The 26,321-nt window shown below is 64.8% G+C and overlaps 1 protein-coding gene across 11 annotated transcripts; it reads right to left on the reverse strand.

Annotated features, from left to right (window-relative positions):
- Window positions 1-2,237: 2,237 nt before the first annotated feature.
- On the reverse strand, window positions 2,238-22,747 carry DNAJB5 (DnaJ heat shock protein family (Hsp40) member B5). Of its 11 annotated transcripts, none has more exons than XM_090037540.1 (5): window positions 22,672-22,728; window positions 16,552-16,693; window positions 15,776-16,020; window positions 11,699-12,297; window positions 2,245-4,659 (listed from the first exon to the last, which is right to left on the reverse strand). In XM_090037540.1, exons 3-5 carry the CDS (start codon window positions 15,984-15,986, stop codon window positions 4,426-4,428), a joined length of 1,044 nt encoding a protein of 347 aa, XP_089893666.1. In that variant the 5' UTR covers window positions 15,987-16,020; window positions 16,552-16,693; window positions 22,672-22,728; the 3' UTR covers window positions 2,245-4,425. The 11 variants fall into 11 exon arrangements, 9 of the variants coding, with proteins under 9 accessions (XP_089893661.1, XP_089893662.1, XP_089893663.1 ...); XM_090037542.1 differs by having other exon boundaries at window positions 16,616-16,693; window positions 22,672-22,687; XM_090037541.1 differs by lacking the exon at window positions 22,672-22,728 and adding an exon at window positions 21,287-21,725 and having other exon boundaries at window positions 16,616-16,693.
- Window positions 22,748-26,321: the final 3,574 nt, after the last annotated feature.

The raw sequence follows: 26,321 nt of genomic DNA on the forward strand, positions 1-26,321 counted from the left end.
CAGGGGGTCGGACTAGATGATCTACCTAGGTCCCTTCCGACTCTAGCTACTATGAAACTATGAAACTAGGTTCCAGCTCCCCAGGTAGATGCCCCTCACCCGGGTGGCTGATGCCAATCCCGTGGGCAGAGGGAGCAGGTCCCTCTCCCTCAGGACTGCAGCCCGCTCAGGTTACCTAAAGAGACAGGGTGAGGGTGCGGTCTCTCTGCTGGCCTATTTTAATCAAATGGTCACAGGGCAGAGATTTTGGGGAGAAACCAAGGTGGCTTCCTGCCACAGTCAGCACCCGGGGCGGGGCATGGGGCACACTCCTGCCGGCAACTGGCGCAGGCTGTGGGCGCACTCAGGCAGTGCTGGGTCTGGGCCAGCTCTGGGCAGCCCCCGGGGCCTTGGGCACAGGCCTGGGCTGGGGCTCTCCTCCCTGCCTGCAGCCCTTGGCCCTCGGGGCTGTGTTGGATCGAAGAGGGGGCGGAGGATGGAGGGGCACACTGCAGCCTGGGGAGACGCAGTGGAGGGGGGCGGGGGGATCCAGTGGAGATGCTCCCTCCAGCGCCCACCAGGGGGCAGTGGAGCCCCAGGGGAAAAACAGGGCCAGGCAGTGGGGCCACTGGAGGGGGGGGCTGAAGGGCACAGAGGCTTGGGGACAGCCTGGGGGTGAGGAGGGGGGAGTCCCTGCCTGTCATCAGCCCTGGTGGGTGGGGGGCACCGAGTGTGTGGGTGTGCATGCATGTAGGTGCATGCATGTGTGTGCATATTTCCATGCGTGTGCCTGTGTGTGTGCATGCATTTATGCATGCATATGCGTGTGCGTGTGTGCGCGTGCGCATATATATAAATAAAAGAAAGAGCTATGTTTTTCACATTCCTGAAGCATAGCTTTTAAGAACAACGCCACAAAATGTGAGTTGGCCACACAGTACGTGGATGTGCAGGTGTAGCACGTGTACGTGTGTATACTCATGGATGTATACGTGTGTCTGGGCAGTCAGCTTGGGCACACCTCCTCAGCGCGGCTGGGTGCTGGGCCTGTGAACAGGCCTGGCCCATGTCACCTGTGTCCAGACACTGGATATAAGTGCACGCGTGCCCACGCGTGCTAGGTGGCACAGGGTCTGTGATCAGGGTGAATGCCCCCCCTCGCCTCCCCCATGCACTGGCTGCCGGAGCCCTGCAGGCAGGCGTGAGGCATGTGCCAGCTGTGGGGATGAAGCTGCACATCTGGGCCTGGAGCCCTGGGGCAGCAGCAGCGTCACACAGGACGGAGCAGGGAGGGGACATCTCAGCCCCCAACCCCAGGCCTGGCCAGAGCTGACCCCCTCGCCCAGGCTCGTCTGGCTCTCATCAGCCCGATTGCCAGACGGCCCCTGCCCGAGGCTCTCCCCAGCAGGGCACAGCCCCTGCCAGCCCACACCCAGACCCAGACCGGGCGCAGAAGAGCCTCCCCCTCCTACCCGGGCGGGGGCCAGGACACACGGGCATGGAGCAGAGCCAGGCAGCAGGTGTTCACCCCCATCCACCCCCTAAGCCAGCTTCATCCCTGACTTGCCTGCTGCCTGCACGGCTGGGCCCTGACTGCATAGGAGCAGGGCCCCTGGTGCAGCCTCCAGCCCCGCGTCTCCAGGCCAGGTTTCGGGGGGCGCAGGGAGAGCTGCCTGCCCCCAGCACCACCCCGGTCACAGCACAGAACAGCCCGTGCACGGGCTCAGCGTGGAGGGCAGCAAGGAGCCTAGGCTCCTGTGTCTCTTCCCAGCACCTCCTGGCCGTAGGCAAACTGCAGGCATTCAGAGGTGCGCTCAGCTCCCTGCACGCAGAGCCCGGTGCTCCCTGTCTCCGGTGCCAGGGCCTGCTTGCTGTGCACGGAGATCACGGCCTCTCCCCTGGCCGGGGAAGGGTCTCTTGACAGCTCCGGGTAGCCCCATGCCCTGTGCATGCTCCAGCCCCATCCCACTTGGCACACGGCTGATGTCCACCCACCACGCGGACTGCCCCGGCTGGTGCTACGTGCCTGCCCCGGGCACTGGTTATGGTGTCTTTGCTCCGTGGGAAGGCCTGGAGCCGAGGGGCCCCAACGGGCATCGCCCCTGGCGGTCGCAGGGAGCGGGTAAGGAGCTAGCACAGTGATTCTTGACCGAGGAGCCCTTGAGAGCCGTCCAAGGGTGCCGCAGCGCTAGCGCTGCGAGGTGTACAGACACGCTCCACACGATTAACCCAGAGATTTCAAGCAGAAGCCCAGACTCTTATCAGCCCAGTTCCCTCACCCTCTCCCCGTCCTGTGCCCCAGCTCTTCCGAGAGGCCGTGGGAAATGGGTTTATTGAGTCCGCAGAAAAGAAGACTGAGGGGGCTTGAATATCTGCCTTCACCTCCCTGCAGGGGGGCTGCAAAGAGGATGGAGCTGGGCTGTTCTCAGCGGGGGCAGATGGCAGGACAAGGAGCAACGGTCAATTTGCACAAGCAAACGCCGTTCCTTGCCAAAGATCCCGTGCAGGGGCAGGGTGCACGGGCCACAACGCGCAGAGAGACCTCCTGAGCCTAGACTGACATTTTACGGAAGCAGGACCCGCTTTCCCTGGGGCAGGATTGGGCGCGAGGTCTGCATGACATCCAGGTTGAGGGTAGTTTTATGTAGTTTAGACGATGGATGCATCTGAGCTGCTTTGGACGGGGCTGGTCCTGCTAGACGTGACTCTGCAGGTCCCTTCCAGCCCCGCTTCTCGATGAGAGCTCTCCGTTGAGGCCTGTCCCCGAGGCAGGGGATGGAGCACAGACCCTGGCTGGGCCTCGCTCCAGCACGAGGGAGACCCAGACGGGCTTTTTTTTTTTTTAAAATACTTTATTTTTCAATACTGACATTACAAAAAAAAATAAAATAAAATAAAAGGAAAGAAATACAAAAACCCCACTATAAAACATTCAAGGTCTCAACGAACCCAAGAAAGACACAGCCGCTCGACCCCGCGCCCCTCACCTGCGCCTTTGAGCTCCTGAGATCATCACTGCTTCTCCACGGGGTGGCTGCAGGCTTCTGTACACACGATAATTGTACATCTATCTGTACACCGCTGCACCGCACGCCGCGCTGCCCCGACCCTCCCCGAGACGCACGCAGGCGCCGGGAGCCATTTAGCCAGGAAGCAAACTCAGCACCAGCCCGGCAGGGTCGTGAAGGAGACCCTCGCTGCAGACCAAGGGGGCACGATTTTGGCAGCGTCTTCGCCCTGCCTCTTCCCCGAGCCTCTTCGGAAGATCAGCTTCCAAACTGTGCCCAAGCGGGGTTGTGTGCGAAGGAGACGCCGGGAGGGGGAGGAATATAAAAACTCCCGGCGGGAATCCAAAGTTTAAAAAAATATGGCATTTAAAACCCAACCTGCTCGGGCAGCTTGCCTGGCACTGCTCCTCCCATCCTAGAACGACAGCCTCGACTTGCCCCTTCTGCAGAAAGGACACACACATGCACACCCCTCTGGCTCCTCCACCTCCCATGCCAGCAGACCCCATGGCTCTGCTTTCACACCCACCCTCGTACTCCACACAGCTCATGCTCCAGCAAACACGACGTCCCTATGGCTGAACTGATCCCTGCAAGAGTCAGGAACAAGCCACTCAAGGAAAGCCACAGCGGGCAGAGAAAACCCTCTGCGAGTCTATACAGAAAAGCAGCAATACAAACTCAACACACCGAGCCACGAGAGCTCACCCCCACAGACCGCTACACCACCCCTTCTGTTCCCTTCATGCATGCACCTTGGCACCCCGCGATGCCGGTCTAACATGCTCCGAAGTGGATGCTGAGCCGCGACGGCGGTGAGAAGGGTGCGGGGGGACAGCCGTGACCGACCACTTGGAAGTGCTGCGTTTTCGTACGGCACAGTTCGCCCCCCCGATCTCGGCGCAGCAGAAAGGACTGCAGCAAACGAGATGCTGCGGGCCCACATCCGACAGCAGCTAGGGGTAAGGATGCAGCATCTCTGCCCCACGTGCCTGCGGGACTCCTCCAGTCTCTTGGTCCCGGCGGGGACCCAGCCGCAGCGAGCCTGGCGGCAGAGACACAAGGCAGGCAGGGGCCGGTGGAGTCCTATTTACAGTGCATGAAGCCGCCCGTGCGAGGCAAGCTGATCCCCGGCCAGAACGGCGACGTTTAAGTGTGCAAGATCAAAACCACGGTGTGAAGAACCTCCCTGGGCGCGGCGGCAAAGCTAGACCCCTAGAGAAACAATCGCAGCTGAGAGAACCGGCAAGAGGCAGCCGGGAGCCCGGGCCCCCGCGCCCCGCGCGGCCGGTGCAGACGACAGAGGGCAGGCGAAGGGGGCAGGACCTGGGACAGGAAAGGGGGTTTTGCATGTGCAAGTGCGCTCAGGCACTTGTGCTCCGCGGAAGCCGCGGCACAGGCGAGACGTACTGCTGCCGGGTCCCGGCGCCCCGCGTCTCTAGGAGCACGGGAGGTGCTGTTTGAGGATCTGTCTCGTCTGCGGCGCTATCCTATCCGGGAAGCGGATTTTGAACTCCACGATCAAGTCTCCCCGCTGGGTGGGGGCTTTGGGGAAGGGCAGCCCTTCCCCCCGCAGTCTCTTCACCGTGCTGGGCTTGATGATGTCGTTGCAGGGCAGCGGGATGACCCTCCCGTCGAGCGTGGGGATGTTCACCGTGCAGCCGCACAGCGCCTGGAAGGAGCAAGGACACAGCGATGAGCGCGGCTGAAGGACCCAGAGCCCATCGCTCCTCCTCCTCCCCCCGCAGCAGACCCAGCGGTGCCCCAGCTGGGAAGCTTGTTTCCTCTCTCCAACACTGCGGGGGTTCGTAGACCTGGCCCACGGCAAGCCAGGGTGCCTGGGTGGGCGCAGGGGATGGGGACCTGCTCTCCTCCCTCACCAGCCCATCAGGAGCAGGGCAGGTTTCTCTACAGCCCCATGCAGCCCCCACGTGCATCTGAACAAGTCAGGGGTGTGCCTACAGGTGCGAGCTGCAGCACCTTGCACTTCCGCCGGTGAGGTGGGATGCAAGAGCGCTACTCAATGCATGGCATCAGGAAGCATGGCCGAGTCGGCCAGTACCTAGAGCATCTCCAGCCATGGGGCAGAGAGCAATGGGGAAGGTGATGGGGGAGCTCATGGGAAGCGGGTTTAAATCAGTGCTGTGGGAACAGAACTAAGGGCCCCGCGTGCATGGGAACCGCACAGATAGACGCGACCCCAGCCCAGGGCTGCTGCAGGCTGGGACAGACACAGCAGGGCAGAGCTGGCCATGCTGGCGGGTCTGGGGATCTCATCGAGTCCAGCCCCATGCTCCGGTGGGGGGAAAGTAAATTAAAAACCAACCCCATTCAAACCCTCCTGGACACGTCCTTGTCTGACCGGCTCCTAAAGCTCCACCATCAACCCTGCTGCACAGCTACCCAGGCCCCAAAGAGCGAGACCCCCTGGCGCAGAGGATGCTGGACCCCGCGCCCACCCCTAGCAAGCGCGGGGCACCTGGACATCGCATGCGCCACGTGCAGATGCAGGGCCGCGCTGCAGAGGCGCCAGCGCCTTTGGGGACAGCGGCGTGACCTCTGGCCTTCCCCGAGCGCCTGGGGGCTGGCGAGAAGCGAACAGCAACAGAGAGGACTAAATTTAGCTTGCGGCCGTGCTGCCCGGCCCCTGGCCGCGGCGCGTGCTCCTGCTGCTCGTCAGCTGTTGCCCTTGGCAGAGCCCGGCGCTCCCCGGTGCGTCTGCAGCGCGGGGACCCGGGCGATGGCCGCGAGCCCGCAGAAGCTTACGCAAGCCGAGGCCGGCCCCGCACGGGGCGCGCCACGGGAGCGCGAGCTCTGGAAGGTTCTTGCCCGCCCGCGGCGGGACGCCCGGCCCAGGCCGCGGGGTAGGGTTACAGCCGCGCACCGCTGCCTCCCGGCTAGTTTTGCTGGCCGACCCGTGGCTGTCCGGCCGGCGGGCCCTGCGCCCCTCTGCCAGCCCTCGCTCTGCTCACTCGCGATTTAGGGCTGTTTGGGTGGAGATTCTGGCTGCACAGCTCAGCCCTCTCCGGTCCAGGCCAGCAGCTGGCACCGACAGGATGCAGCACATGAAATGATCCCAGCGGATGGGAATCGGAGTCCCACGCTGCCTCTCCCCCCTTGCCCCCTTACTCTGGGGCATGCTCCCATTGCCCCGGCCCCGTGTCCCAGGGCTGGGGGAGCTACAAGGAGACACCTCGCTGCAGCCGGGCCTCCTCGGGGCTGCGGGGGCACTGCCTGCATCGTGCATAAGCAGGTGGGGGCAGTGACCCCCGGCCCCAGGTTTGGGGTGCAGGGGCCCTTCCTTCCACAGCTGCCCTGCATGCCTGAAGCGTGGGAACTGGGGCCGCTGGTTCCCCCCGTCCCCCTAGACTTGCTGGGCTGGAACGGGGACCCCAATGCACCCGGGGGCCGTGCAGCCTCGCTGCCAGATGGGCGCTGTGACGGAGGAGCAAACGGCTCTCCAGCACAGCCCCCAGAAGCCGGCCCCTCCTCTCCCCTGGCGTGCAGCTATAATCCCCCAGGCAGGGGCCGAACGGCGGTGCTAGCCCCCCACGCAGAGCTGCAGGGCTCGCCTCCACGTGAGCCGGCAATGCGGCACGCAGCTCCGGACGTCCTTAAATGACTCCGGCAGCTCCCGCGCACGTGGGCTGAGCCGCGGCTCCCGGCAGGGGAGGCTGTCACTGGCGATGCAGCGCGAGGTTTCTGGAAAAGCAGAATCCGCTGGAGCGGGGCAGGGAGGGCCGGCTCCTGCCCTGTGGAGCCAGGGGAGGGAAGACGGGACCGGCCGTTTCCAGAGCAGGCAAGGCAGCGTCTCCTGCGCGCCGACCTCGGAGCCAACGGGGCAACAAAGAGCGCAGGGAAGCCGCCACTTCCCCCCTTTCCCGTGCACCCTCAGACTAGACACTGCCCATCCTAAGTGGAGGGGAATGCAGCTGCCCCTGGGGCCCGGGCGAAGTGCCCGTCGCACCCTCTCCGAGGAGGGCGCCGCGCTGCCAGGGGCTTTCTTTAGTGGGGGGAAGGACATGGGCAGGGACAAGCGCGACGCGGTGCCGGCACCGCCGGTCTTCACAGGGCTGGGCACTCTTCCCCCGGGAGCTGCTGGGAGAGGTCCCCGCTGCGCCGAGCCATGGGGGCCAGGCCCGCTGCCCTGCTCCGCGGGGCTCAGCATCTCTGAAGACGGCGAGGGTGCCCTGGCCTCGCAGGCAGGTCTCCGGCGCTGGTGGTGGAGACCGCACCGGGCCACGCTCTGGCAGCTCACGGGCCGGTGCCAACGGGAGGAGCTGCGCAGTGCCAGGGCCTCGCCGGAGCCTTTCAGGCACCATTGGCTTGGGGCTCAGCCCTGACGCCCTCCTCCTCTCCGGGACTAGCTCAGCCAGAGCTGGCTCAGGGGCCCCCTTCCTGCCAGTTAGCCCCCTTCATGTCTCGCCGCCTCCTTGCCTGGGTTTGCAAAATCCCTGGAGCCCTCGTTAGCTCTGGTAAGGGGTGAGGGCACTCCACGTCCTCAGAAAACCAGGCCGCCTCCGCTCCAGACGGAGCAGCAGGAGAAGCCTGCACTGATTTCTCCTGCCACAGCCCTTCTGCAAGACACTGGCTCCGATTAAAAAAACCACAGCCTGCCAGAAACCGGGAGCCGGCCTTGGCTACAAGAGACACGCGAGGTGAACACCGACAGCAGGAAGCGGAGGGAGAGGAGTAGGTAGATGTTAAGCTCCCTGGGGTGCAGGTCCTCTATTCATCGTGTCTGTACAGCGCCTTGCACGTGCACGCCGTGCCCCTTGCCGCAGCACGATGGGGTGAAAAGCACCATCTCCGGCTTCGCCAGCAGTTAGCAAGCTTCACGGCTTTGCTAGAGGGTACCTCTCTGTGCTACCGAGCTGCCAGGTAGTAATCTAGGTCAGACAACCATTGCAAAAAAAAAAAAAAACCTGTTGGGAAGCCGCATGAAGCAAGGGCACCTGAGGACAGCACCAAGCACCTGCAGCCATCCCCGTGCCGTGCGGTTTCAAGGTGACTGCGTCCCCGTAGCGGCAAAGCGAAGCCGAGAGAGAGGAGTTGGGACGCTGGTTTTGCTCCGGAGCCCGCAGATCCGTTTCAAGTCCAACGACCCCATGAAACACCCAGCGCACCTCCCCGATCCTCTTCATCCCTACCCGGAGAGGCCGTGTGCCAGGACGGATCCTGGTGCCACCTGCCAGGCGCACGATGAACCACATCAGGGATTTCGAGGGGGTTTGGCTGCAAATTTAGATTTTTTGGGACTGTGACGGGCCAAGGATGAGCCTGCTGGGACACCCAAAACATGGTGCCCCTGGGTGCGGTGCACGGCAGGGACCCCAGACTGGGGATTTGGGCATAAACCCATACACCCAGTTGCACTGGGGGAGGGGGGCAGAGGGACCAGAGAAGAGACGGGCTCATTAACAGCATCCCTTTTATAACCCTGGTTGCTCTGCAATTAGCACAGGTCCTTGCCCTCCCCCCAGCCCCTTCTTGCCAATGAAGCCACAGGAGAAATTCATGATGCCGGCTACCAAAATAACTTTGGTGCCCGGCTCAGGTGACCCTCCCTCCTGCTGGGATGCAGCTACCCGATCGGGAAGGCAATGCACCCCGGCCTCAGCTGCCCGGCACCCAGGGACCAGGCTGCTTCTCCATGCCAAGGAGGGAGATTTCCTGCTGGAGATGGCTCCGGGGCTGAGCTGACAACGCAGGGGCCGATCTAGCCGGACGCTGGGCCCTGCTCTGCTCCTGGGAACGCCGCGATCTCTGGGCTGCACCTGGCCGAGGACGCTGGAGCTGTGCAAGTCGTGGCGCTGGGGGAGGAAGTCGAGTTTCCCACCCCCCCGGGGATCCGCACCCAGGCAGCGCTGCCCCGGCGAACCCGGGTCCCCGGGGACGGTGCCAGAACCGCGGCGTCGCCGCTTGCTGCCTCCCACGAGCCGCTCGCAAGATTTGGAGAGCGGGCAGTTTCCTCCAGCCCACATCTCTCTGGGGAAACCCTCCTGGCTGCGCCTCCCACGGCCCTCCTGGCAGCGCGACAGCTGCTCCCGCGGCCGCCCCACTCCCCGCGGGGATGTGCGAAGACAGGAGCACCCTTTGCTCGGCCTCTCCAGCTTAATCACTGCCCCCAGGGAGAGATAACCAGCATCTGAGCACAGGGAAATCGGGGAGGAGAGGAGCCGTGTCCACTTGCTGGCCTTGCCCCCAGTCAGGCGGCCTCTCCGCCCAGACACGGGGCAAAGGCTGCGCTGGACCAGAGCCTCCGGGTCACCTGGCTTGGCAGTGCCCCAAGGTAAGGGACGCAGTCTCCCTGGGGCACAGCTCCTATCCCACAACAGCGACCAGCCCTGGGAGGTCCACGTCCCACGTCAGCATGCCGGGGCCCTGGAGGCATGTCAATGGAGAGGTGTAAGCCCCAGAAAGGTGCTTCCGCCCCTGCCCAGCTCAAGGGCAGGGTCCGAAATCAGTCCTGTGCCTACCAGGCAAGGATGGGGCTTCCCCCAGCAGCCACGACAAGGTCTGGCCCCTGCAGTCCCTGCTCTTGCTGGGATTAGCAGGGCTCCCAGCTGCTCCAGCCACCTTTCCCAGGGAGACGGAGACCCAGCTACGTCACCCCTATGCCTGCGGGAGATGCTGGGGGAGGAGGGGAGCGAGGGGGCTGGCTCCTTGCATGCCTCCAGAAAACTTGCCTCCGCTGTTGAAGCCACAGTGGCTCTTTTGGAAAGAGCCCGCTCAGCCCCTGGGTGGAAAACACCGACCAGCGCTGGGCCAGGTCAGGCCGCCACGGCTCGAGGCGCTCCAACGCCTTTGAAACACGGGCTTTCATTCACAAGCACGCTGCTGCGCTCCCGCAAGTAGCTATGGCAACAGCTCCGTGGCAGAGCCGTGTTCGGAGAGCCCCGCCGGGCACGGCTTTTTTTTGGATGAGGCGAGGCGAGGCGAGGTGAGGCGGTTGAGGCAGGAACGAGGTCACGCGAGGGCAAAGCCTTCAGCTTCGGAGGGCTGCAGCGCGGCACGCCTGCACAACCCAGTGGCATCCCGCGACCCACGGGGACCCTGGAGGGTGGTCCAGGCCCAGCCCCGGCAGGGGAGGCTGCATCTCGGCCACCCCAGGCAGCTTGTCCAGTCTCTGTTTGGGAAGAAGACTCTTTGGCTGCCCCGGGCAGCCGGCTGCAGCGTCCTGCCGAGCGCGTACAGGTTGGATCGGGAGCCCCCAGCCACCTCCTGCCTTAAGAGCCATGGCAGGCAGCTGGGACGGCGACCAGAGAGATCCCCGCAAGGAGGAGCCTGGACGAGGCACCTGAACAGCTCACGTGGGTCTGGGGCTCACAGGTCCGCGTGACCAACACGGAGACGTGCACGAGCTCGGCGAGCATTGCTCCGCAAGGCCTGCACCTCCCCGGGGAGATCGGCGACATCAGACAGAGCCACGCGCCACACGCGTAAGCCTCTGGCTTGCACAGAAGACACGCGGTGCAGAGGACCGGCCTGCAGAGGAGCTTGTCCCTCCTCAGGCAAAGCCACTCCCCACGGGACACCACCTTCCACCCGGCTCCAGCTCCCAGGGAAAGGCAAGTCCTTCGAAGGAACCCTGCCCTCGAGGCACCCTCCAGGGGGTTCCTGCCTCTGCCCCGCAAGACCTGACCTGCTGGGAGCTTATTTGGATGAAATGCATTTGAGGACCAACGAACTACCTCTGCCTCTACAGATCCTGCTCGTTAGGGAGACGAACAGCAAGTTACAGCTGCCAGCCGTGGAAGGAGAGATGCAGCTGCCAGCCGAGCTCATTAAGAGGTAGTTCAAGATGCTTATCTTGCTGGGATCCTATGACCCCAGCTGACTTCCTGCCCTTTGGGCAGGGGGCTGGACTCGATGATCTCCCGAGGTCCCTTCCAGCCCTGATGTCTACGAAATCTATGAAACAGCAGCAGCAGCATCCCACCTGCGCCGCGCTGGCTCACAGGCCGCTCTCTCCCTGCTCCTGCCTCTGCACTGCTGGCTGCTTTGATGCTCTGAGTCCCATCAAAGCGAGATCACACACTGGGCGGGTCTGGTGCAAGCCCCGATGCCTCTGGGTTGGACCCGAAGGCAGAGCGACGGTGCCTGGCTCCAGGAGAAGGCGCTGCGCGACAGACAGCCCCACCGGGGAGCCTCCAAGCCCTCACGGACGTCAGCCGGAGCCCTTGGCACAGAGCGCTGACGTGCAATGATGTCAAGCTGGGGGGTTTCCAGGCAAAATGAAACCCTCAAAACGGGCTGCAGCCATCACACTCAGCAAGGATCTCTCCGGTCATCAAACACCGTGTGCCAGAGGGCGAGGCTGGTTCACCTGGCTGTGCCTGTATAGCTTCCCTCCCGGCTCTACCCACAACTTCCTCCGTGGCGACTGGACATGGGCACTTCAGCACGGCATAGACCCTGCCCCAGCCCCGCGCTCAGGCCCTCCTCAAACGGAGGGCTGCTCCAGGCCCTACAGTCTACCCACACGCTGCTCTCCAGTGCAGCCGAGTGGTTTGGGCTCGCTGGGCTGGGAGAGCAAGGGAGAGGCAGAGTCACACTGAGGCACGTTCAGAGCAGGGGAGGCTGACCCCTTCTTTCAAGGCAGAACCCCCCCTCCCCCCAGCCGGAGATGGGGCCTCGGTCTGTCCACCCCTCCTCTTCGCTTTCCCCCTGCCCGACACCACCCTCCTCTGCCCGGCCCGCGCACCCACCTCTTTGAGGCTGATGGCTGCTGTGTAGACCACGTTCGTCCCATCCCGCTTGAAGTGCGAGTGCGGCTTGTCCTTGAGGATGAAGACAATGTCGGCCGGGATGTTGTCTGGCGTGGCGTCGCCCTCCTTGGGGAAGGTGATTTTGGTCCCTTCCTTCCACCCTCGCTTGATGACAATGTTCAGGATTTTGTCCTCAGTCCGCATGGTGCGTCCGTCGGGGTTCAGCCGCCGCCGCGTGATCTTCATCCGCTTGGTAGAGCCGTGGTAGATCTCCTCCAGGGACACCTTGAGCTCGTGGATGACGGGTGGGTCCTGCACCTTCCGGCGCGTGTGCAGCGGCTCCGGGTGCCGCCGGTGGACGCCGCTGAGGCCGTTGAAGCCGAAGCGGCCGAAGGCGCTGAACGGGTCATCGTCATCGTCGATGTCCATGTCCTCCTGCTCGAAGCCATTGAACACCCGCGAACGACTGCTGGCGAAGAAGATGTCGAAGGGGTTGGAGCCGCCGAAGAAGGAGGCGAAGGTGGCGTGGGGGTCCCCGTGGAAGGTGTAGTGGAAAGTGTTCCCTGAGCTGCCGGAGGAACCGCCACCAGTCTTGAGACCTGGAAGAGAGTGAGAAGATGTTAACCCAGCTAAGCAGGAAGGCATGTCCCCCTAGACTAGGCGTTTCACAGGCTCCTTAGATGCTGAGCCCCCCTCAGAAAATGCCAGCACTCGTGTTTGGACGACAGAAAAAACTCCTAGAGCAATTCTTCCATTGCAAACAATTCAGCTAGCCCGCGACAGGGCAGGATGGTTGCGACCCACCGGATTCTTGTTGGAAATCTCTGGGTTTATCCTGTGAAATGAGTAAAGGTATTTGCATGCAGCTGAGACACGCATAAAAGGATCTCAAGACACTCCATGAGGCAACGGGGTCCAGACAACAGCGTTTGCACCGGGAGAAAGAAAACACGAGAAAGGGCCACGGGTTTCTGGCTGGGAGCGCGGGGGGAATCTGCTCCCACCCCCGAGCCTACCTGCCCCAGCCGTCGCACAGAGCAATTCAGCCTGTTAACTGGCTAAAAGCCGCAGCAGGGTGCCGATTAGGGAACCCGGGGACCATATGGACTAGGCAGTTGCTTGCACTTTCAGACTCAATTAGCCCCACAGATTACATATATGAGCAGTCCGTAATGCCACCCTGACTGTATTGCAGACGTCAACAATACGTTACACCTGTCTCCAGCCCGGTTCAGCTGCGATTTAACGGGTGCCCCAAGCGCACGGACGGCGGTGGTTTGACAGAGGCGCGTCGAGAGAGTTAGGGAAAGCTCTCAACTCTCCGAGCGACTGCTTACTCGGGACTTTCTCACTGGGATGGCGTGGCGGTCAGCACCCACGTGCTGGCCACCCGCACAAAGGCAGAGGCACGGGGGAGGGAGAACGGCCCTGGGCCCGAGCACTGTGCAAACAGAGTCGGGGTTCAGGACTGCGAGGGACAGGGCTGCTCTGGGGGGTCAGTCGAAGGCATGCAAGGAAGAGGATGTAAAATCCCCAACTCCCAGCCAAGTCCCAGCGTGGGGGAGAACCCGCTCGCCTGGCTCTTACTTTGTGAGGCTGGACAATGTCACAGAAACTGGGTATTTCTTTCTTCCGGGAACTACCTGACTTCCTTAAAGCAAAGGCTTCTCAAGGGCCCGCTCCTCCCCTCCTTGACTGCACCCTTCACTCAGATCTTGCCTGTAACTCAAGGGATCCCCGAAGCAACCTGCAGCACACGTAGGGCTGCAGGCAAACGCCTTCCCGGGCTCCGTTCCTGTAGCCACGCACTTCACCAGCCTATCGCTGACCGAGGGGGTCAAGAAAGGCTCAAAGCAGGATGGGCTTTGGGACTCTTTCCAGCTCCCCAGACACAACAGAGCGCTGGCTCAGGAGAGCTGACGCGTTCCCAGCCCTACACCAGGTAACAGCCGGAGGCGCTCATCGGACAGACCCGACAGCTGCTCTTTTTGGTTGCATCTTGATGGATGCTTGTGTGGATGCTGAGCCTGGCATCTCGCTGCCTCCCTCTGCCTGAGAGCAGGGCCCTGGGCCCGAGCACTGTGCAAACAGAGTTGGGGAGCAGGGGCAGATTTAGCCTCAAGGACCAGAGAATTTGCCCCTGAAGTTTTCAGACAAGTGCCAGGGCCAAGCACGACCCAAAAGCTGCAGCGACACGCGAGCACCAGCCCACCGTAGGGCATGCCGGGCTCAGACAAGCAGGCACTGTGCATGCCCGGTGCCAACCACTGCAGCTTGGGGGTCAAGGTCCTGGCCCGCTCCCTGGGGCACAGCTCCCAACTCACAACAGCTACCAGCCATGGATGTCCATGTCCTACTGCAGTCCACGCTATGGCACATTATTGGAGAGATGCACGTATTAAACCTCCCTGGGATGGCCCCCAGCTAGTACCACCTGCTCGCAGCAGCCCTGGGCAGCAAGGGGCTCAAACGCCAGGACAAAGCCACGTCCGGCTCTGCCAGGCCCTTGCGCGGCACCTTGCAGTCCTTGTGCCTTGAGGGCACCTCCGCTAGAGCCATGCCACTGCTGTTGGCAGCGGTGTCCACAGGTGCCTGCTGTCCCCCGCGGCCAAGCAGTGGTCCTGGGCTCCTTTCCCACCTGTGGCAGTTCAAACCCCTGCAGGACAGCACCTGAACCCCTCGGAGGGGCACCGGTGGAGAAGGATGGGCTGGGAGAGGCTCTGAATGGCAAAGGCGCAGGCTGCCCAGTCTCACACCAATGCTCCAGCGGGCATCGGTTGCATTCTCCCCAACTCTGCCTTTGAATCCACCCTCACCACTGCCAGCCACACGCAGAGGCTTTGTCTGGATGGGACCTGCCCTTCAACTCATCCACTACACTAGTGATGCAATTCACGGGCTCAGCCACGTGCGTGCAATGTGCAAAGGGCGTGGGCACAGACCACCTCAAACTTCAGCTGCCCTCGATGACGTGCGTAGCTCCATCAGCACCCATGTCCCCAGGCGCCGCCATCCGGGTGCCTTGCACGGGAACGCTTCCCCTGCCACTCCGTCTCAAAGAGGCTCACCAGCTACTTTGGCAAGTTTCTGCTGCGTTTGGCTCTCCAAGGAGAAGATGCAGCTCCACCCAAGAGCAGCGAGAATCCCCATACGAGTCTGTGGGAAGCACGGAGAGCTTCCCACCTGCCCCGGAGGGCACCGAGGCGTCGGTGACCCCTGCGCATTTGCGGCAATGCCCCGGAGGAGCCGGTGCACCTGCCGAGGGGTCTGCATCCCACTGGCCACGCCGGCTGTTTGTACCAGGCCTGCAGCTTTTTCAAGCGCTAAACTCTTTTGCTGATAAACGCACATGCTATTCCCTGCTCTCGTGCTCTGCAGCAAATTGGGTTGCGAAATCTTCCGCGTTCGACTAATAAGGCCGCGTGCGGTGGAATGTCTCCTTGCCCCCTGCCAACCGGGAGACAACAGCCGGGACTTGGTTTCAAAACAAGAACCTATTACTTTAATTGGGAAAGGCTTCTGGACATGTAGGTCAGGACGTACCAGAGCAGAGACCAGCGGGACTTGGAATATAAACAGCACCGCTGAACAAGCGGGGGGAGGGGGCAGGCCGCCAGAGCCCTCGTGCGAACGATGGCCATGAGCAAGAGCTGGTCCCGGGGCACGCGCGGCCTCGGGGGCGAGTGGCGGCAGCGGGGTGAACCGAACCACGCTGGTCAGGGCGCCTCTACCGCTGACCACGCGGGCAGGGCACTCAGGAGATGGGGTCACGTGCCCACACGTGGCTTGGGCCCTCCACGGGGCAGGCATCAGAGCCACCGCACTTGGCCAGGAGGGTAGGAAGACAACGCTCGCTCTTCCCAGCTCTGGACTAGTAACCTGGTTTCGGAGGCAGGGATGAATCATGGGGATAAATCCGGACACGCCGCCCACGCCCCGGGCGCAGCGCTGCTGGCTGCGGCAGAACATCGCTTCCCGGCTCGCCACGGCGTTCGGGAGCTGGGACGCCAGGCGACCCCCGCGCCTCCCCTCCCAACCGGGCTTGGTGCCGGAGCCGCCCGCCCCCCAGCCCCTTACCTTCCTCCCCGTACTGATCGTAGACGGCCCGCTTCTTGGGGTCGCTCAGCACGTCGTAGGCCTCCGCGATCTCCTTGAACTTCTCCTCCGCGTTGGGGTCCTTGTTCTTGTCGGGGTGGTACTTCAGGGCCATTTTGCGATAGGCTTTCTTGATCTCGTCCTCGTTGGCCCCGGACTGGATGCCCAGGATCTTGTAATAGTCCTTCCCCATGACGGCGTTGCTGCCCGCAGCCGAGTACTTATTCCTGAAAGCAGACGGACAGGGCTCTGTAACGCACGTGCCGGACCCCGTCGCCCCGCCGCCAGCCGTGCTCAGCACCCCCCTGCTCCCCCGCGAGCCGGCCTTGCCCCGGGGGACCGACCTGAGACCCCGCTGCACGCCCGCGCGCCTGGGGCCGAGAGCGGGGCGCCAGGAGGCCAGGCGCCTCCGTGCCGCTCCCAGCTCCTCCTTTCCGGGCTCCCTCCCCGGCAGCAGCAAGCCGGCAGCGTCCCTCACCCTCTTTGGGGCAGCGCTTCGAGACGTGCAGGTGAGAAGTGCCAGGCAAGCGAAGGGCATGGTTAGGAGGATGCCGACAGACCGCGCGGAGCCGCGGCCGAGGACCGCTCTCCCCCACCCGCGCAGGGCCAGAGGGGAGTCTCCACCCCAGCCCCACGCGGGGAGAAACAGCAGCAGCAGGTCAGCTTGTAGGCACACACGAGCCCGCGAGCAGCGAGGGCAGACCCCCCGGCCGTGCGCGCGTGACGTTAAGGGTCAAGCCACACCACTCTCAGACCACCTCGGGCTGGGCGTCTCGGCCTCGCGCCAGCGGAGGCTGGAAAGGCAGCAGGGGCGCCGTTCACCTTAGGAGAACTTCAAGCGCTTTGTTCCCGGGGGCGATTGATGTTCAGCTGCGGTAAGTGCTTCTCGCCGCGTAAGAGCTGTAATTTGTGTTGGAAGAAGACAAAGGGATGAAGCCGTTAGACAGAAACGTCTTGTGATGGTGGGAGGCTATTTTTAAAAGCACCTCGAGCCTGGCGTCGACGGCGTTAGAGAATCTCTGGCTCGGAGGGAACGCCGCCAGGAGCCAGGGAGACCGGGCGGCCCGAGGTGACGGCTGACTCGCGCCCGCGCGCGGGGCAACGAATCGCTGCCGAGAGCACGGCCTCGCCGGACGTGGGTGGGCCGAGACCGGGGAGGTGGCCGTGCCTGTGCTAGAGCATCGGGAAGCCGCGGGCACGTGATGCCAGGGACAGGGGAAAGAGGCAGGTGGCAGCGCTCCCCCAGCACGGCTGCCGGGGACCGAGAAGGACCAGTCCTGGGAGAGCAGCTGGGGCGGCCTTGCTGCCCTCCCAGCCCTAGCGCAGAAGCGATCCGTCGCGCAGGCTCAGGCCCCCTTCCCACTGCCCAGAACAGCGCTCCTCCTATCCCAAACCTGCCCCGACCCGTCCTCCATCCTGGCTGGCGATCCCACCACCTCGCAGGCTTGGCACTACTTGGTCCCACCACGGCGGTGGTGGCTGGATGTGCCCGGAGCCCCTAGCACAGCACCTCCAAGCCCCGTCCGTTCCCTTCGCCATCCAGGCCCCCGTCCCCGGCGTCCTCAGTGCAACTCGCCTGACTTCACTCCTATCCAGAGCGTCCCAGGGCAAACCCCAGCCTCACCCGCCGCCAGGCTGCTCCGGCCATGCCCAGACCCTCGCTCCTCCAAAGGTCCCGAGCTCCCCGGTGCCACCCGCCACGTGCCACGACCGCTCTCTGCGCGTGCCTCCGTGCCAGCGCCCTCGGCCACCAGGCCCGCCGCCCGCCTCCTTTGCACACCCCATCCGGAAGGCCTGCGGCCCCCGGCTCTCCTCTCCAAGGGGTGGGAACAAAGCCGCGAGCACGGCCACGTAGGAGGATGCTTGCGAATCTGTCCCCGTTGCATCCTGTCCTCTCTCGAGGTTGTTGCCCGCTTGGAGGGGAAGTACTTTGGGGCAGAGACGACATCTCTAGAGCCACGAGACGCCCCAGGCTGTATAAAATTAGGGCGTTGTTCTTCCTGTCGCTCAAGCGCAGCGACAAAGAGCGACAGCAGCCACCGGTTGGCATCAGGTAGAAGCTTCCTCCGGCACGAGGCTGGTCCAGCAGCTCCCTCGTTCACGGCAGTGTTGCGCGACGGTCTGGGAGATGCCCGCGGCTCCTTCAGAGATCTGCCCGCTAGGCACCGGCTGGCCCCCAATGGCTTCGGAGGGCATCGCTCTCTGTCCTCCCACCCCAGCGCTGCCACCATACGCGGCGGTCTGGACAACCGCTCCCTCCACGCTGGACACAGGCAGCACACGCTGCGTTAGGGCCCGACGACTAGGCGCCGGTTCTTCCATGGGCCGCTGGCGCAAGCGCGTGGCAGCGACGATCGAGGGGAGAGGAGGACATGGCTCATCGTCTGCAGCTGGTCTCGCTCCTCCCTTGAAAGCAGCATCCTCGCGTGCCCGAGGGGGCGGGGAGGATGCTTGCACGCAAACCGTGATTTCCCCCTGGGCGGTGGCGCTGGCAGCAGGGAGAGCGCTCCAGCGAGTCGCATGTCCAGCCGGCACCGTGGGAGACCCCTTGCCGGGGCGGTGCATCCTACTGGTGCTTTCCAACGCGTGCCCGTGGATGCACGCGCAACCTGGTTCTCTCCCCATCGAGGGGATAACGCACGGGGACCAGACGCCATCCACAGTTAAGTCGAACTTTTGGACCGGCTCCGGGAAGGCGATGTCCCTGGCCTCGGGGATCCAGCCTGTCTGCTCCACGCTCCTAGCTGCTGCAAGGTCCGGGCTCTGCTTCCCGCGTCACCAGTGGGGCAACATCCTACCCGGGGGCCCTGAGCAACACCACCGCGCCCCTCTCAGCTGGCCAGAACGCTGCTGCAAGCCTCGTTTCCTCTGGGCCCACTCCTTTCCCCCCAGAACCACTTGCCTTCGCTCTCCGTGGCCCGTTCCCCCATCCCCGCCCGCGTGACGCCGACTCCCACTCCCAGCCTCCCCTGCTGCTCCCCCCTCCTGCGAGAAGCCCGAGACCCACGCCGCCCAGCCTCCCCTTGAGATGCTGAGCCCTGGGGCACACGAGGAAACAATACAAGCTATTCAGAGCAGGGTCCATCTCTGCACTCGGGCAGCGCCGGGTGCAGCGGGTCCTGGTCTGGGAGGGGCGCTCTGCAGCCCCCATAAGGTACAGGCTACTGGGCTCCCCCCACCCCCCCGTGCCCTGGCACTGCTTCCCAAATGCCTCGGACGAAGATGCGTTTCCTGCCCCACAACAAAAGCCCCGTGGTGCAGAAAGCAAATTTCTTCCTGACCCCCGACGTGTGCTCAGTCAGTGCCCCGAAGCGTGAAAGCCCCGAGTCTTATCCAGGCGGGTGCGACTTATCCGGGCTGCTTGTTTCCGACCCCCTGTACGGCGCTCTCCTCCCCGGGGCCTGACCCCCGCCCAGGGCGGGCGCCCCAGCCCGACAGGCAGGGCACACTCAGCCCCAACTGCAAACTGCACAGAGCTCCTTTCTACCCGCCCGCGGCCGGACGTCCTCGGACACGAGAGTCCCTGGGCAACACGCTCGCCCGTCAGCTGCGCGAGCACAACGCCGGCTGTGTTCGCCGGAGGCCCCAGAGCCAGGCACCTCCAGGAAGAAAGCCGGCTGCTGGGCTTCCCCGCCTCAGGGATGGGACTTCGGCGCGGGAGCCTGGCTGCACGCGCCGCGCTGCCTTCCAGTCCCCTTGCGCTGCTCTCCTGGGCTCAGGCGCCGGCAGGAGGAGGAGGAAAACGTGCAGCAGCCTGGGAACCCTTTGTCTGGCTACTGCCCATGCTCAGGCAGGTTCCTCTCTCTCCGGCACAGCATCGGAGAGAAAGCGGCTGCGGAGACTCCCCCATCTCCCCGCTCCCGGTGATGAATGCCGCGGGACCCGGCAGGTCAGCCGGTGGGCTCGGCGCGCCTCCCAGGCGGCGCTCGTGCGAGCCGTGGTAAAACACGACTCCGTCCCCGGAGAGCTGCCCCCACCTCCCCGGGACCAGCTGCGCGCGGCCGTGCCTCCGCCGTCACGTTCCCGTCTCGCTCCATCTGGAGCCGCCGGGCCGGGCAGCCCCCCACCGCCGCCACCACGGCCCCCCCGGGAAAGAGCAGGCACCTCAAGCCGGAGACCGCAAAACACATAGAGAGGCCGTTACTAATCTCCCCTTAAAAACCTCTAGCGTGACATCAGGCTGCATCACCGGTGAGCCGGCAGGATAGCAATCCTCTGATACAATCACTCGCCCGCACGGCCAGGGAAGGGCCACCCGGGTCAGATTTTCCATCCCGCGCCCCCCGCGCCAAGGTCATCACGCGACGGGAGCCCGTGTCAGAGGAGCGCTCGCGCGCCACGACGGGCGATGATGGGGGCGACAACGGGAGGGCGCGCGGGCGGGGGCAGGCGAAGACACTTACCGAAACTTTACAAACGCATTCAGAGTCCAGGCCGTCATTTTTAAAGGCTCCAGCTTTATTTTAAACATCAGCCCCGGCAACGAGACGCTTCACCTCCGCAGAGCTGAGGGCTACCGAGAGCCCTTCCTGGCCCGGCCGGCGGGACGGGACGGAGAGACGGGCGCGCTCGGCGCGGCGCCGGGGAGCGGGGCGGCGCGCAGCGGGCGCAGCAGGCATTTCCCGCCCGCGGGAGCCGCCGCGCCGAACTCCGCGCCGAGGACAGGCGGCGCGGCTCACGTCGCAGCCGGCAGCCTGGGCGGACGCGCTCCTTTGTGCGCAGCGCCGAGCAATCCCCTCCCCGGCCCCGCACGGGGGAAGAAACCATTCAATGAAGTCACTTGACAAGCGGCAATTTTCCTCTAATTGGTTTCTCGCCGTTTCCTCGGCCTGAACGACGCGCGCGCCGGCCCCCCGCCCCCCGCGCCCGCCCTGCCCTGGGGGACCGCGACGGCTCCCTCCCCGGCCGTGAGGACGGGGACCTGGCGGTCCCCGGGCTGCGCCAGAAATTAATGGCTTGACGTCTCCGCTGTGTCAGCGGCGCTTTCCCCGCAGACAAATCAGAGGCGGGCAAAGCGGGGACGCGGCGAAGCGGGAGAAAAGGCACGTTCGCCGCTCGAGACCCGGGCGTCCTCCCCGGGAAGACTCAAGGTTAAACGTGTCTGCGCGGTTCTCGCAGCCCCGCCACCCCCCCGATCCCGAACGCTTCGCTGTCTCGGTGCAGCCGCTTTCACCGATACCCCGAAGGCTCCCGCCACCCTGGCACAGCCCCTCGGGCACACGGGCCACGCAGCCCCGAACACGGACCCTGCCCGGGGACACCGGGGGCATCCCCCCAGCCCTCGCTCCCTGGCTCGTCCCGTGGCTCCCGCGAGCAAACGAAGCCCCCGGCACGAAGGGCTTTGCCCTCCCTTCGCAGACTCCCGGCTGGGCTGGGGCCCCGTCCCGGCAAAGAAGCGCCGAGAGCCGGGCCGAGCGACGGGGGAGAGGCGGGCGCGGGGAGCAGGGGCAGGGAAGAAAAGTTTGTTTGCCGGGGAAGGGAGGACAGCGGTACCTCTCCGCGCGGCTCCAGAAGAGCAGGATCGCTGGCATGTCCGCCCCGCACGGCGCTCCCCAGGCACCGCAGCCCGCACCAAGTTTGGTAAGGCAGGAGGCAGCGCGGGGCAGCGGAGCCCGTGCCCGCCCGTGCTGGCTGCCAGCCTGCGCTCACCAGCCAGAAATGTCATGACTACGCGGCTGACTCATCCGCCCCGGCCCACTCGCGCCCCCCGGGCGCGGATCCGGCCCCCTCCGCCTCTGCCCGGGGGAGGGGCCCGCGTCCCGGCCCTGCCGCGCGGGGGCTCCTGGCTCGGGACCCCGGGGCGCCGGCGCCCTGCAGCCCAGCCCTCGCACACCCGGGCTCCAGCCCTGCAGCCCAGCCCTCGCACACCCGGGCTCCAGCCCTGCAGCCCAGCCCTCGCACACCCGGGCTCCAGCCCTGTCCCCAGCCCTGCAACCCAACCCTTGCACACCTGGCCCCAGCCCTCGCACACCCGGGCTCCAGCCCTGTCCCCAGCCCTCGCACACCCGGGCTCCAGCCCTGCAGCCCAGCCCTCGCACACCCGGGCTCCAGCCCTGCAGCCCAGCCCTCGCGCACCCGGGCTCCAGCCCTGCAGCCCAGCCCTCGCGCACCCGGGCTCCAGCCCTGTCCCCAGCCCTGCAACCCAACCCTTGCACACCTGGCCCCAGCCCTCGCACACCCGGGCTCCAGCCCTGTCCCCAGCCCTCGCACACCCGGGCTCCAGCCCTGCAGCCCAGCCCTCGCACACCCGGGCTCCAGCCCTGCAGCCCAGCCCTTGCGCACCCGGGCTCCAGCCCTGTCCCCAGCCCTGCAACCCAACCCTTGCACACCTGGCCCCAGCCCTTGCACACCCGGGCTCCAGCCCTGTCCCCAGCCCTCGCACACCCGGGCTCCAGCCCTGTCCCCAGCCCTCGCACGACTGGGCTCCAGCCCTGCACCCCAGCCCTCGCACGACTGGGCTCCAGCCCTGCACCCCAGCCCTCGCACGCCCGGGCTCCAGCCCTGCACCCCAGCCCTTGCACACCCAGGCTCTAACCCTGCACCCCAGCCCTTGCGCACCCGGGCTCCAGCCCTGTCCCCAGCCCTGCAACCCAACCCTTGCACACCTGGCCCCAGCCCTTGCACACCTGAGCTCCAGCCCTGTACCCCAGCCCTTGCACACCTGGGCTTTAACCCTGCACCTGTGCCCTGCACCCCAGCCCTTGCACACCCGGGCTCTAACTCTGCACCCCAGCCCATGCACACCCGGGCTCCAGCCCTGCCCCCCAGCCCTTGCACACTTGGGCTCTAGCCCTGCCCCCAGCCCTTGCACACCCGGCCCCAGCCCTTGCACACCCGGGCTCTAACCCTGCACCCCGGCCCCAGCCCCCCGCACTCACCGGCCCCGGGGCCCGCACCAGCCCCCGCCCCTCCCGCCGGGCGGGCAGGCAGGCACAGGGCCGTGACGTAGAGGGAGACCCGCCCCCGCCTAGCAACCCGCCACGACCCGCCCACATCCCTCCTGCCTAGCCCATTGGCAGGCGCCGCTGTCCATCCCGCCAGCCCACCGCTCTCATTGGCTCTTAGGGGAAACGCCCCTCTGCACAGTCATTGCTCCATTGTGACATCCATCACCCGCCCTCCCGGCCTCCTATTGGGCACGTCTCCCCAGCCCCGCCCTTATCCCCCTACTGATTCGTTGATCTCACTCCTTCCTCTTCCCGCCCCCTCCTTTTTTTGTGTAACACGTGTTCCTGGTGGAATCCCCTGGGAACGTTCTGGAACCCAGTGACGTCAGGAGGAGGCAGCAGGGGGATGCCCATGGGGGAGGGGTGCAGCACAGTGCAGGGCAGTGCCTCCCTGGCCCCTGACACACCTGCCCCTTGTGCAGACCCCAGGGCACACCTGCCCAGCTGTCACGCGTCACACCCCGGCCTTCCTCTCCCGGCTGATTACACTAGGTGCTGCAGCCAGGAGTGCCGCAGGTTCACCCCGCAGCTGCCCCCTTGCTCTTGGCTGTAAGGCACGCTTTCCCTGGGCCCTCCGGGGTTGGAGAGCTCTGCCTTGCGTCCCCCGGATGATCAAAAATAGCGATCGGGCTCCAGAAACCATCGGGGGGGCAGAGATCCTGCAATGCCGGGGCTCCGCCGCTCACCCCTGCAAGAGACGGCGCCCTCCCGGGCAGCCCCGGGGCCTCCGGACCCCCTGACACGTCGCCCTCCCGGCGCTGGCTGCTCTTCCTTGACCTGCCTTCGCGAAGGCAGCCCAGGACGGGTGTGCCTGCGACCTGCCCGCCTCGCGCCCCACCCCCCGTGGCAGAGAGGGTGCTGGGGCAACCTCGGTCGCCCCGCTTCGTGCCCTTCCGGGAGGCGCCCGAGGCTCGGGCGTGGTTGCAGAGGCAACCTGAGCGGAGCCGCCGCTTGACGGGAGCGCCCTCGCCCCCATCGCGTGCAGGCGCGGCAACGATGTCCTCGAAGCCAGAGCCCTTGCAAAACTGGGTGCTTTTATCTCTGGGTGCCCGAGCCCCGGCACCGGGGGGTCGCAGGGGCTGAGCCCCTGCTGCTTCCATTGACCTGGCTGGCAGCAGCAAGTGCTCAGCGCCTCTGAAACATGGGTCCAAATCAGACGCCGTGTTTGAAATTCCTCGCCCCGACCTCTCCGTGGCTCTGCATGCCCAGCCGGGAAATAGGAAGGAAGCTGCTGGCTCAAGGGGCTGAGCCTCTTCGGTCCCGATCCTGCCGCGGTAACGCCACCTCCCTGCCTTCGCGGAGCCCCGCGGCTCAGGGCCAGGACGGGACGTGATGCGATGCAAGGGAGCTGGGGGGGCGGGAGCCGCATGGCGTAGCAGCAAAGCGCATGCGTGCTGTAGGTGTGATACGCCATTTGGTAGCAGCCGTCCGCATTCGCTACCCATGCCGTGCTACCCCCCGGCCAGCCCTCGAGACGCGCGTTCTTTCAGTGCAGAAGCTGGAAGGAGAAGGTTTATGGGGGCTTTTCCACCCCCTTGGCCCGGGCCCGGGGCTCGCTTGTAGGGGAAGAACGCGTGCGCTCCAGCCCTCTCCCCCACGGAAAGCCTCGAGAGCACAGAGCTGACGCCGGCGGACCGCTGGGGTGGGAAGGAGTCTGCTGCTGGGCTTGGCTTCTGCAGCCGCAGTCAGAGTAGGGGGGAGCAAGGCAAAGTTGCAGCTGGCATTTAATTGGGCTGCAGCAGTGCTAACAGGCTCGGCCTGGGATCAGAGCTTCACAGACACCGGGGGTAGGAAGGGAGCGCAGGGGTCACATCTAGTCCGACCCCTGCTCCAAGCAGGACCAGCCCCGACTGCATCATCCCAGCCAAGGATGTCTACCCGAGGCGTCAACACCTCCAAGCATGGAGACTGCACCGCCGCTCTGGGGAGCCTGGTCCTGTGCTGCACCCTCCTCATGAGAAAGTTTTCCCTAATATCCAACCTCCACTCCCCTTGCTGCAAGTTGAGCCCGCTGCTCCTTGTCCTGCCATCTGCCCCCACTGAGACCAGCCCAGCTCCATCCTCGTTGCAGCCCCCCGGCAGGGAGGTGAAGGCTGCTATCAAATCTCCCTCAGTCTTCTCTTCTGCAGACTCAATCAGCCCATTTCTCTCAGTCTCTCCTCACCAGTCCCAGCCCCCAGCCCCACAACCATTTTCGTTGCCCTCCGTTGGACTCTCTCCAGTGTGTCCACATCCTTTCTGCATTGGGGGCCACAGCTGGACACCGGACTCCAGATGTGGCCTCCCCAGTGCTGAATGGAGGGGAAGAATCCCTTCTCTTGACCTACTGGCAACACTCCTGCCAATGCAGCCAGATTGTGGCCCTGTGGTGCCCAGATGCCCAGGTGGGTCTACACTGCACCCCCAAGGTGTGACAGCAGCTTGGGCAGACGTGCCGCAGCCAGCTTAGCTGCAACCAGGCGGCTCAGGGGGCAGTAGCAATACAGCCCCCAGCCGGGCGTCTTGGGGAGAAATAGTGATGCAGCCCGTGCGACGGGCTTCAGCCAGCAAATGCCACTATGGGGCTCGCGCATCCCACACGGCCGCTCCAGCGGCCACAAGCGAGCGACTTCGATGCTGGCTGAGATCTGCGAGCTGCGGCTAGGTGCAGCCAGAGGAAGAGCCAGCGCCTGCCCCGAAGGGCAGAGGGGTCCAGGCCTGCAGGGAAGTGACTTGCCATGGTCACGCAGCAGGTGGGTAGCAGCCAGCCCTCTGCCTCCCAGCCCAGTGCCCTAGACAGGGGTCAGGCATGCCAGCTCAGTTTGCGGGCTAGCCCATTGCACTGTCCTGCTGCCCCCCGTGCTGCTCGGGCTGGGGCCTGGGGGCAGCAGTTCGTGCAGCTGTCTGTCTTGCTGTACAGCCCAGCCTGGAGCCCTGGGCAGTCGTCCGGCGCCCCGTGCCCCCTGCACGAGGAGAAGCTGCCAGCAGAGACTGCCCCCTCCACCAGCAGGCATCCACCCACCGACCACCCCGCAGCCAGGTACCTGACGCTTGAACTGGTGCCGGTCAGGGATGTTCACTGGAGGGGCCTGGACGCTGGAGGCGGAGATGCAGCTAACCCGTCGGGGAGAAAAGGCTTCTGCTGCTGCCAGGTAAGGGAGTGTCTCCCGCCACTCAGCTCCAAGGAGGCAATGGCTGAATGCCTCTGGGGACATGCTGTGCTGCTTTAGGTGGGCTGGGCTGGCAGCGGAGGGCGGTGACCGGATGTTTCTGCAGGCGGGAGAGGGAGCGTGGCACGCGTGGCCGATGGAGGCGGTGACCTACGGGACAGCGACGTGGCGGCTCGCTGCATTCCACAGCCGCGTCCGCCGGGTCCCCTCCCTGCAATGCCAGCCTCTGAGTAGTCATTAATGGAGGAAGTATTTCTCTGTGGGTTCAGGAAACGAGACACACCTGCCGCCCTGCTCTGCACCATTGCCAGGGCAGCAATATCCACGAGGGACAAGGAGAGGCAGTTGGAGGCAAAGCCCCCAGGCCCTATCAGTCTGAGCTGGGGAAAATCCCTTCCTGACCTAAAATTTGCAGCAAGGGACGTTTAGGGT

The sequence above is a fragment of the Crocodylus siamensis genome, chromosome 3, assembly GCF_052110815.1.
Source record: "Crocodylus siamensis isolate JL-2025a chromosome 3, ASM5211081v1, whole genome shotgun sequence".
NCBI lineage: Eukaryota > Metazoa > Chordata > Crocodylia > Crocodylidae > Crocodylus > Crocodylus siamensis.

Coding starts and splice junctions, on each gene's coding strand:
- DNAJB5 (XM_090037535.1), bottom strand. CDS start 16,331: ATGCCCTTCGCTTGCCTGGCACTTCTCACCTGCACGTCTCGAAGCGCT. Junction 16,021..16,137: donor GGCGTGCAGCGGGGTCTCAG/GTCGGTCCCCCG, acceptor GTCTGCTTTCAG/GAATAAGTACTCGGCTGCGG. Junction 4,660..11,698: donor CAGCCATCAGCCTCAAAGAG/GTGGGTGCGCGG, acceptor TGCTCCTTCCAG/GCGCTGTGCGGCTGCACGGT.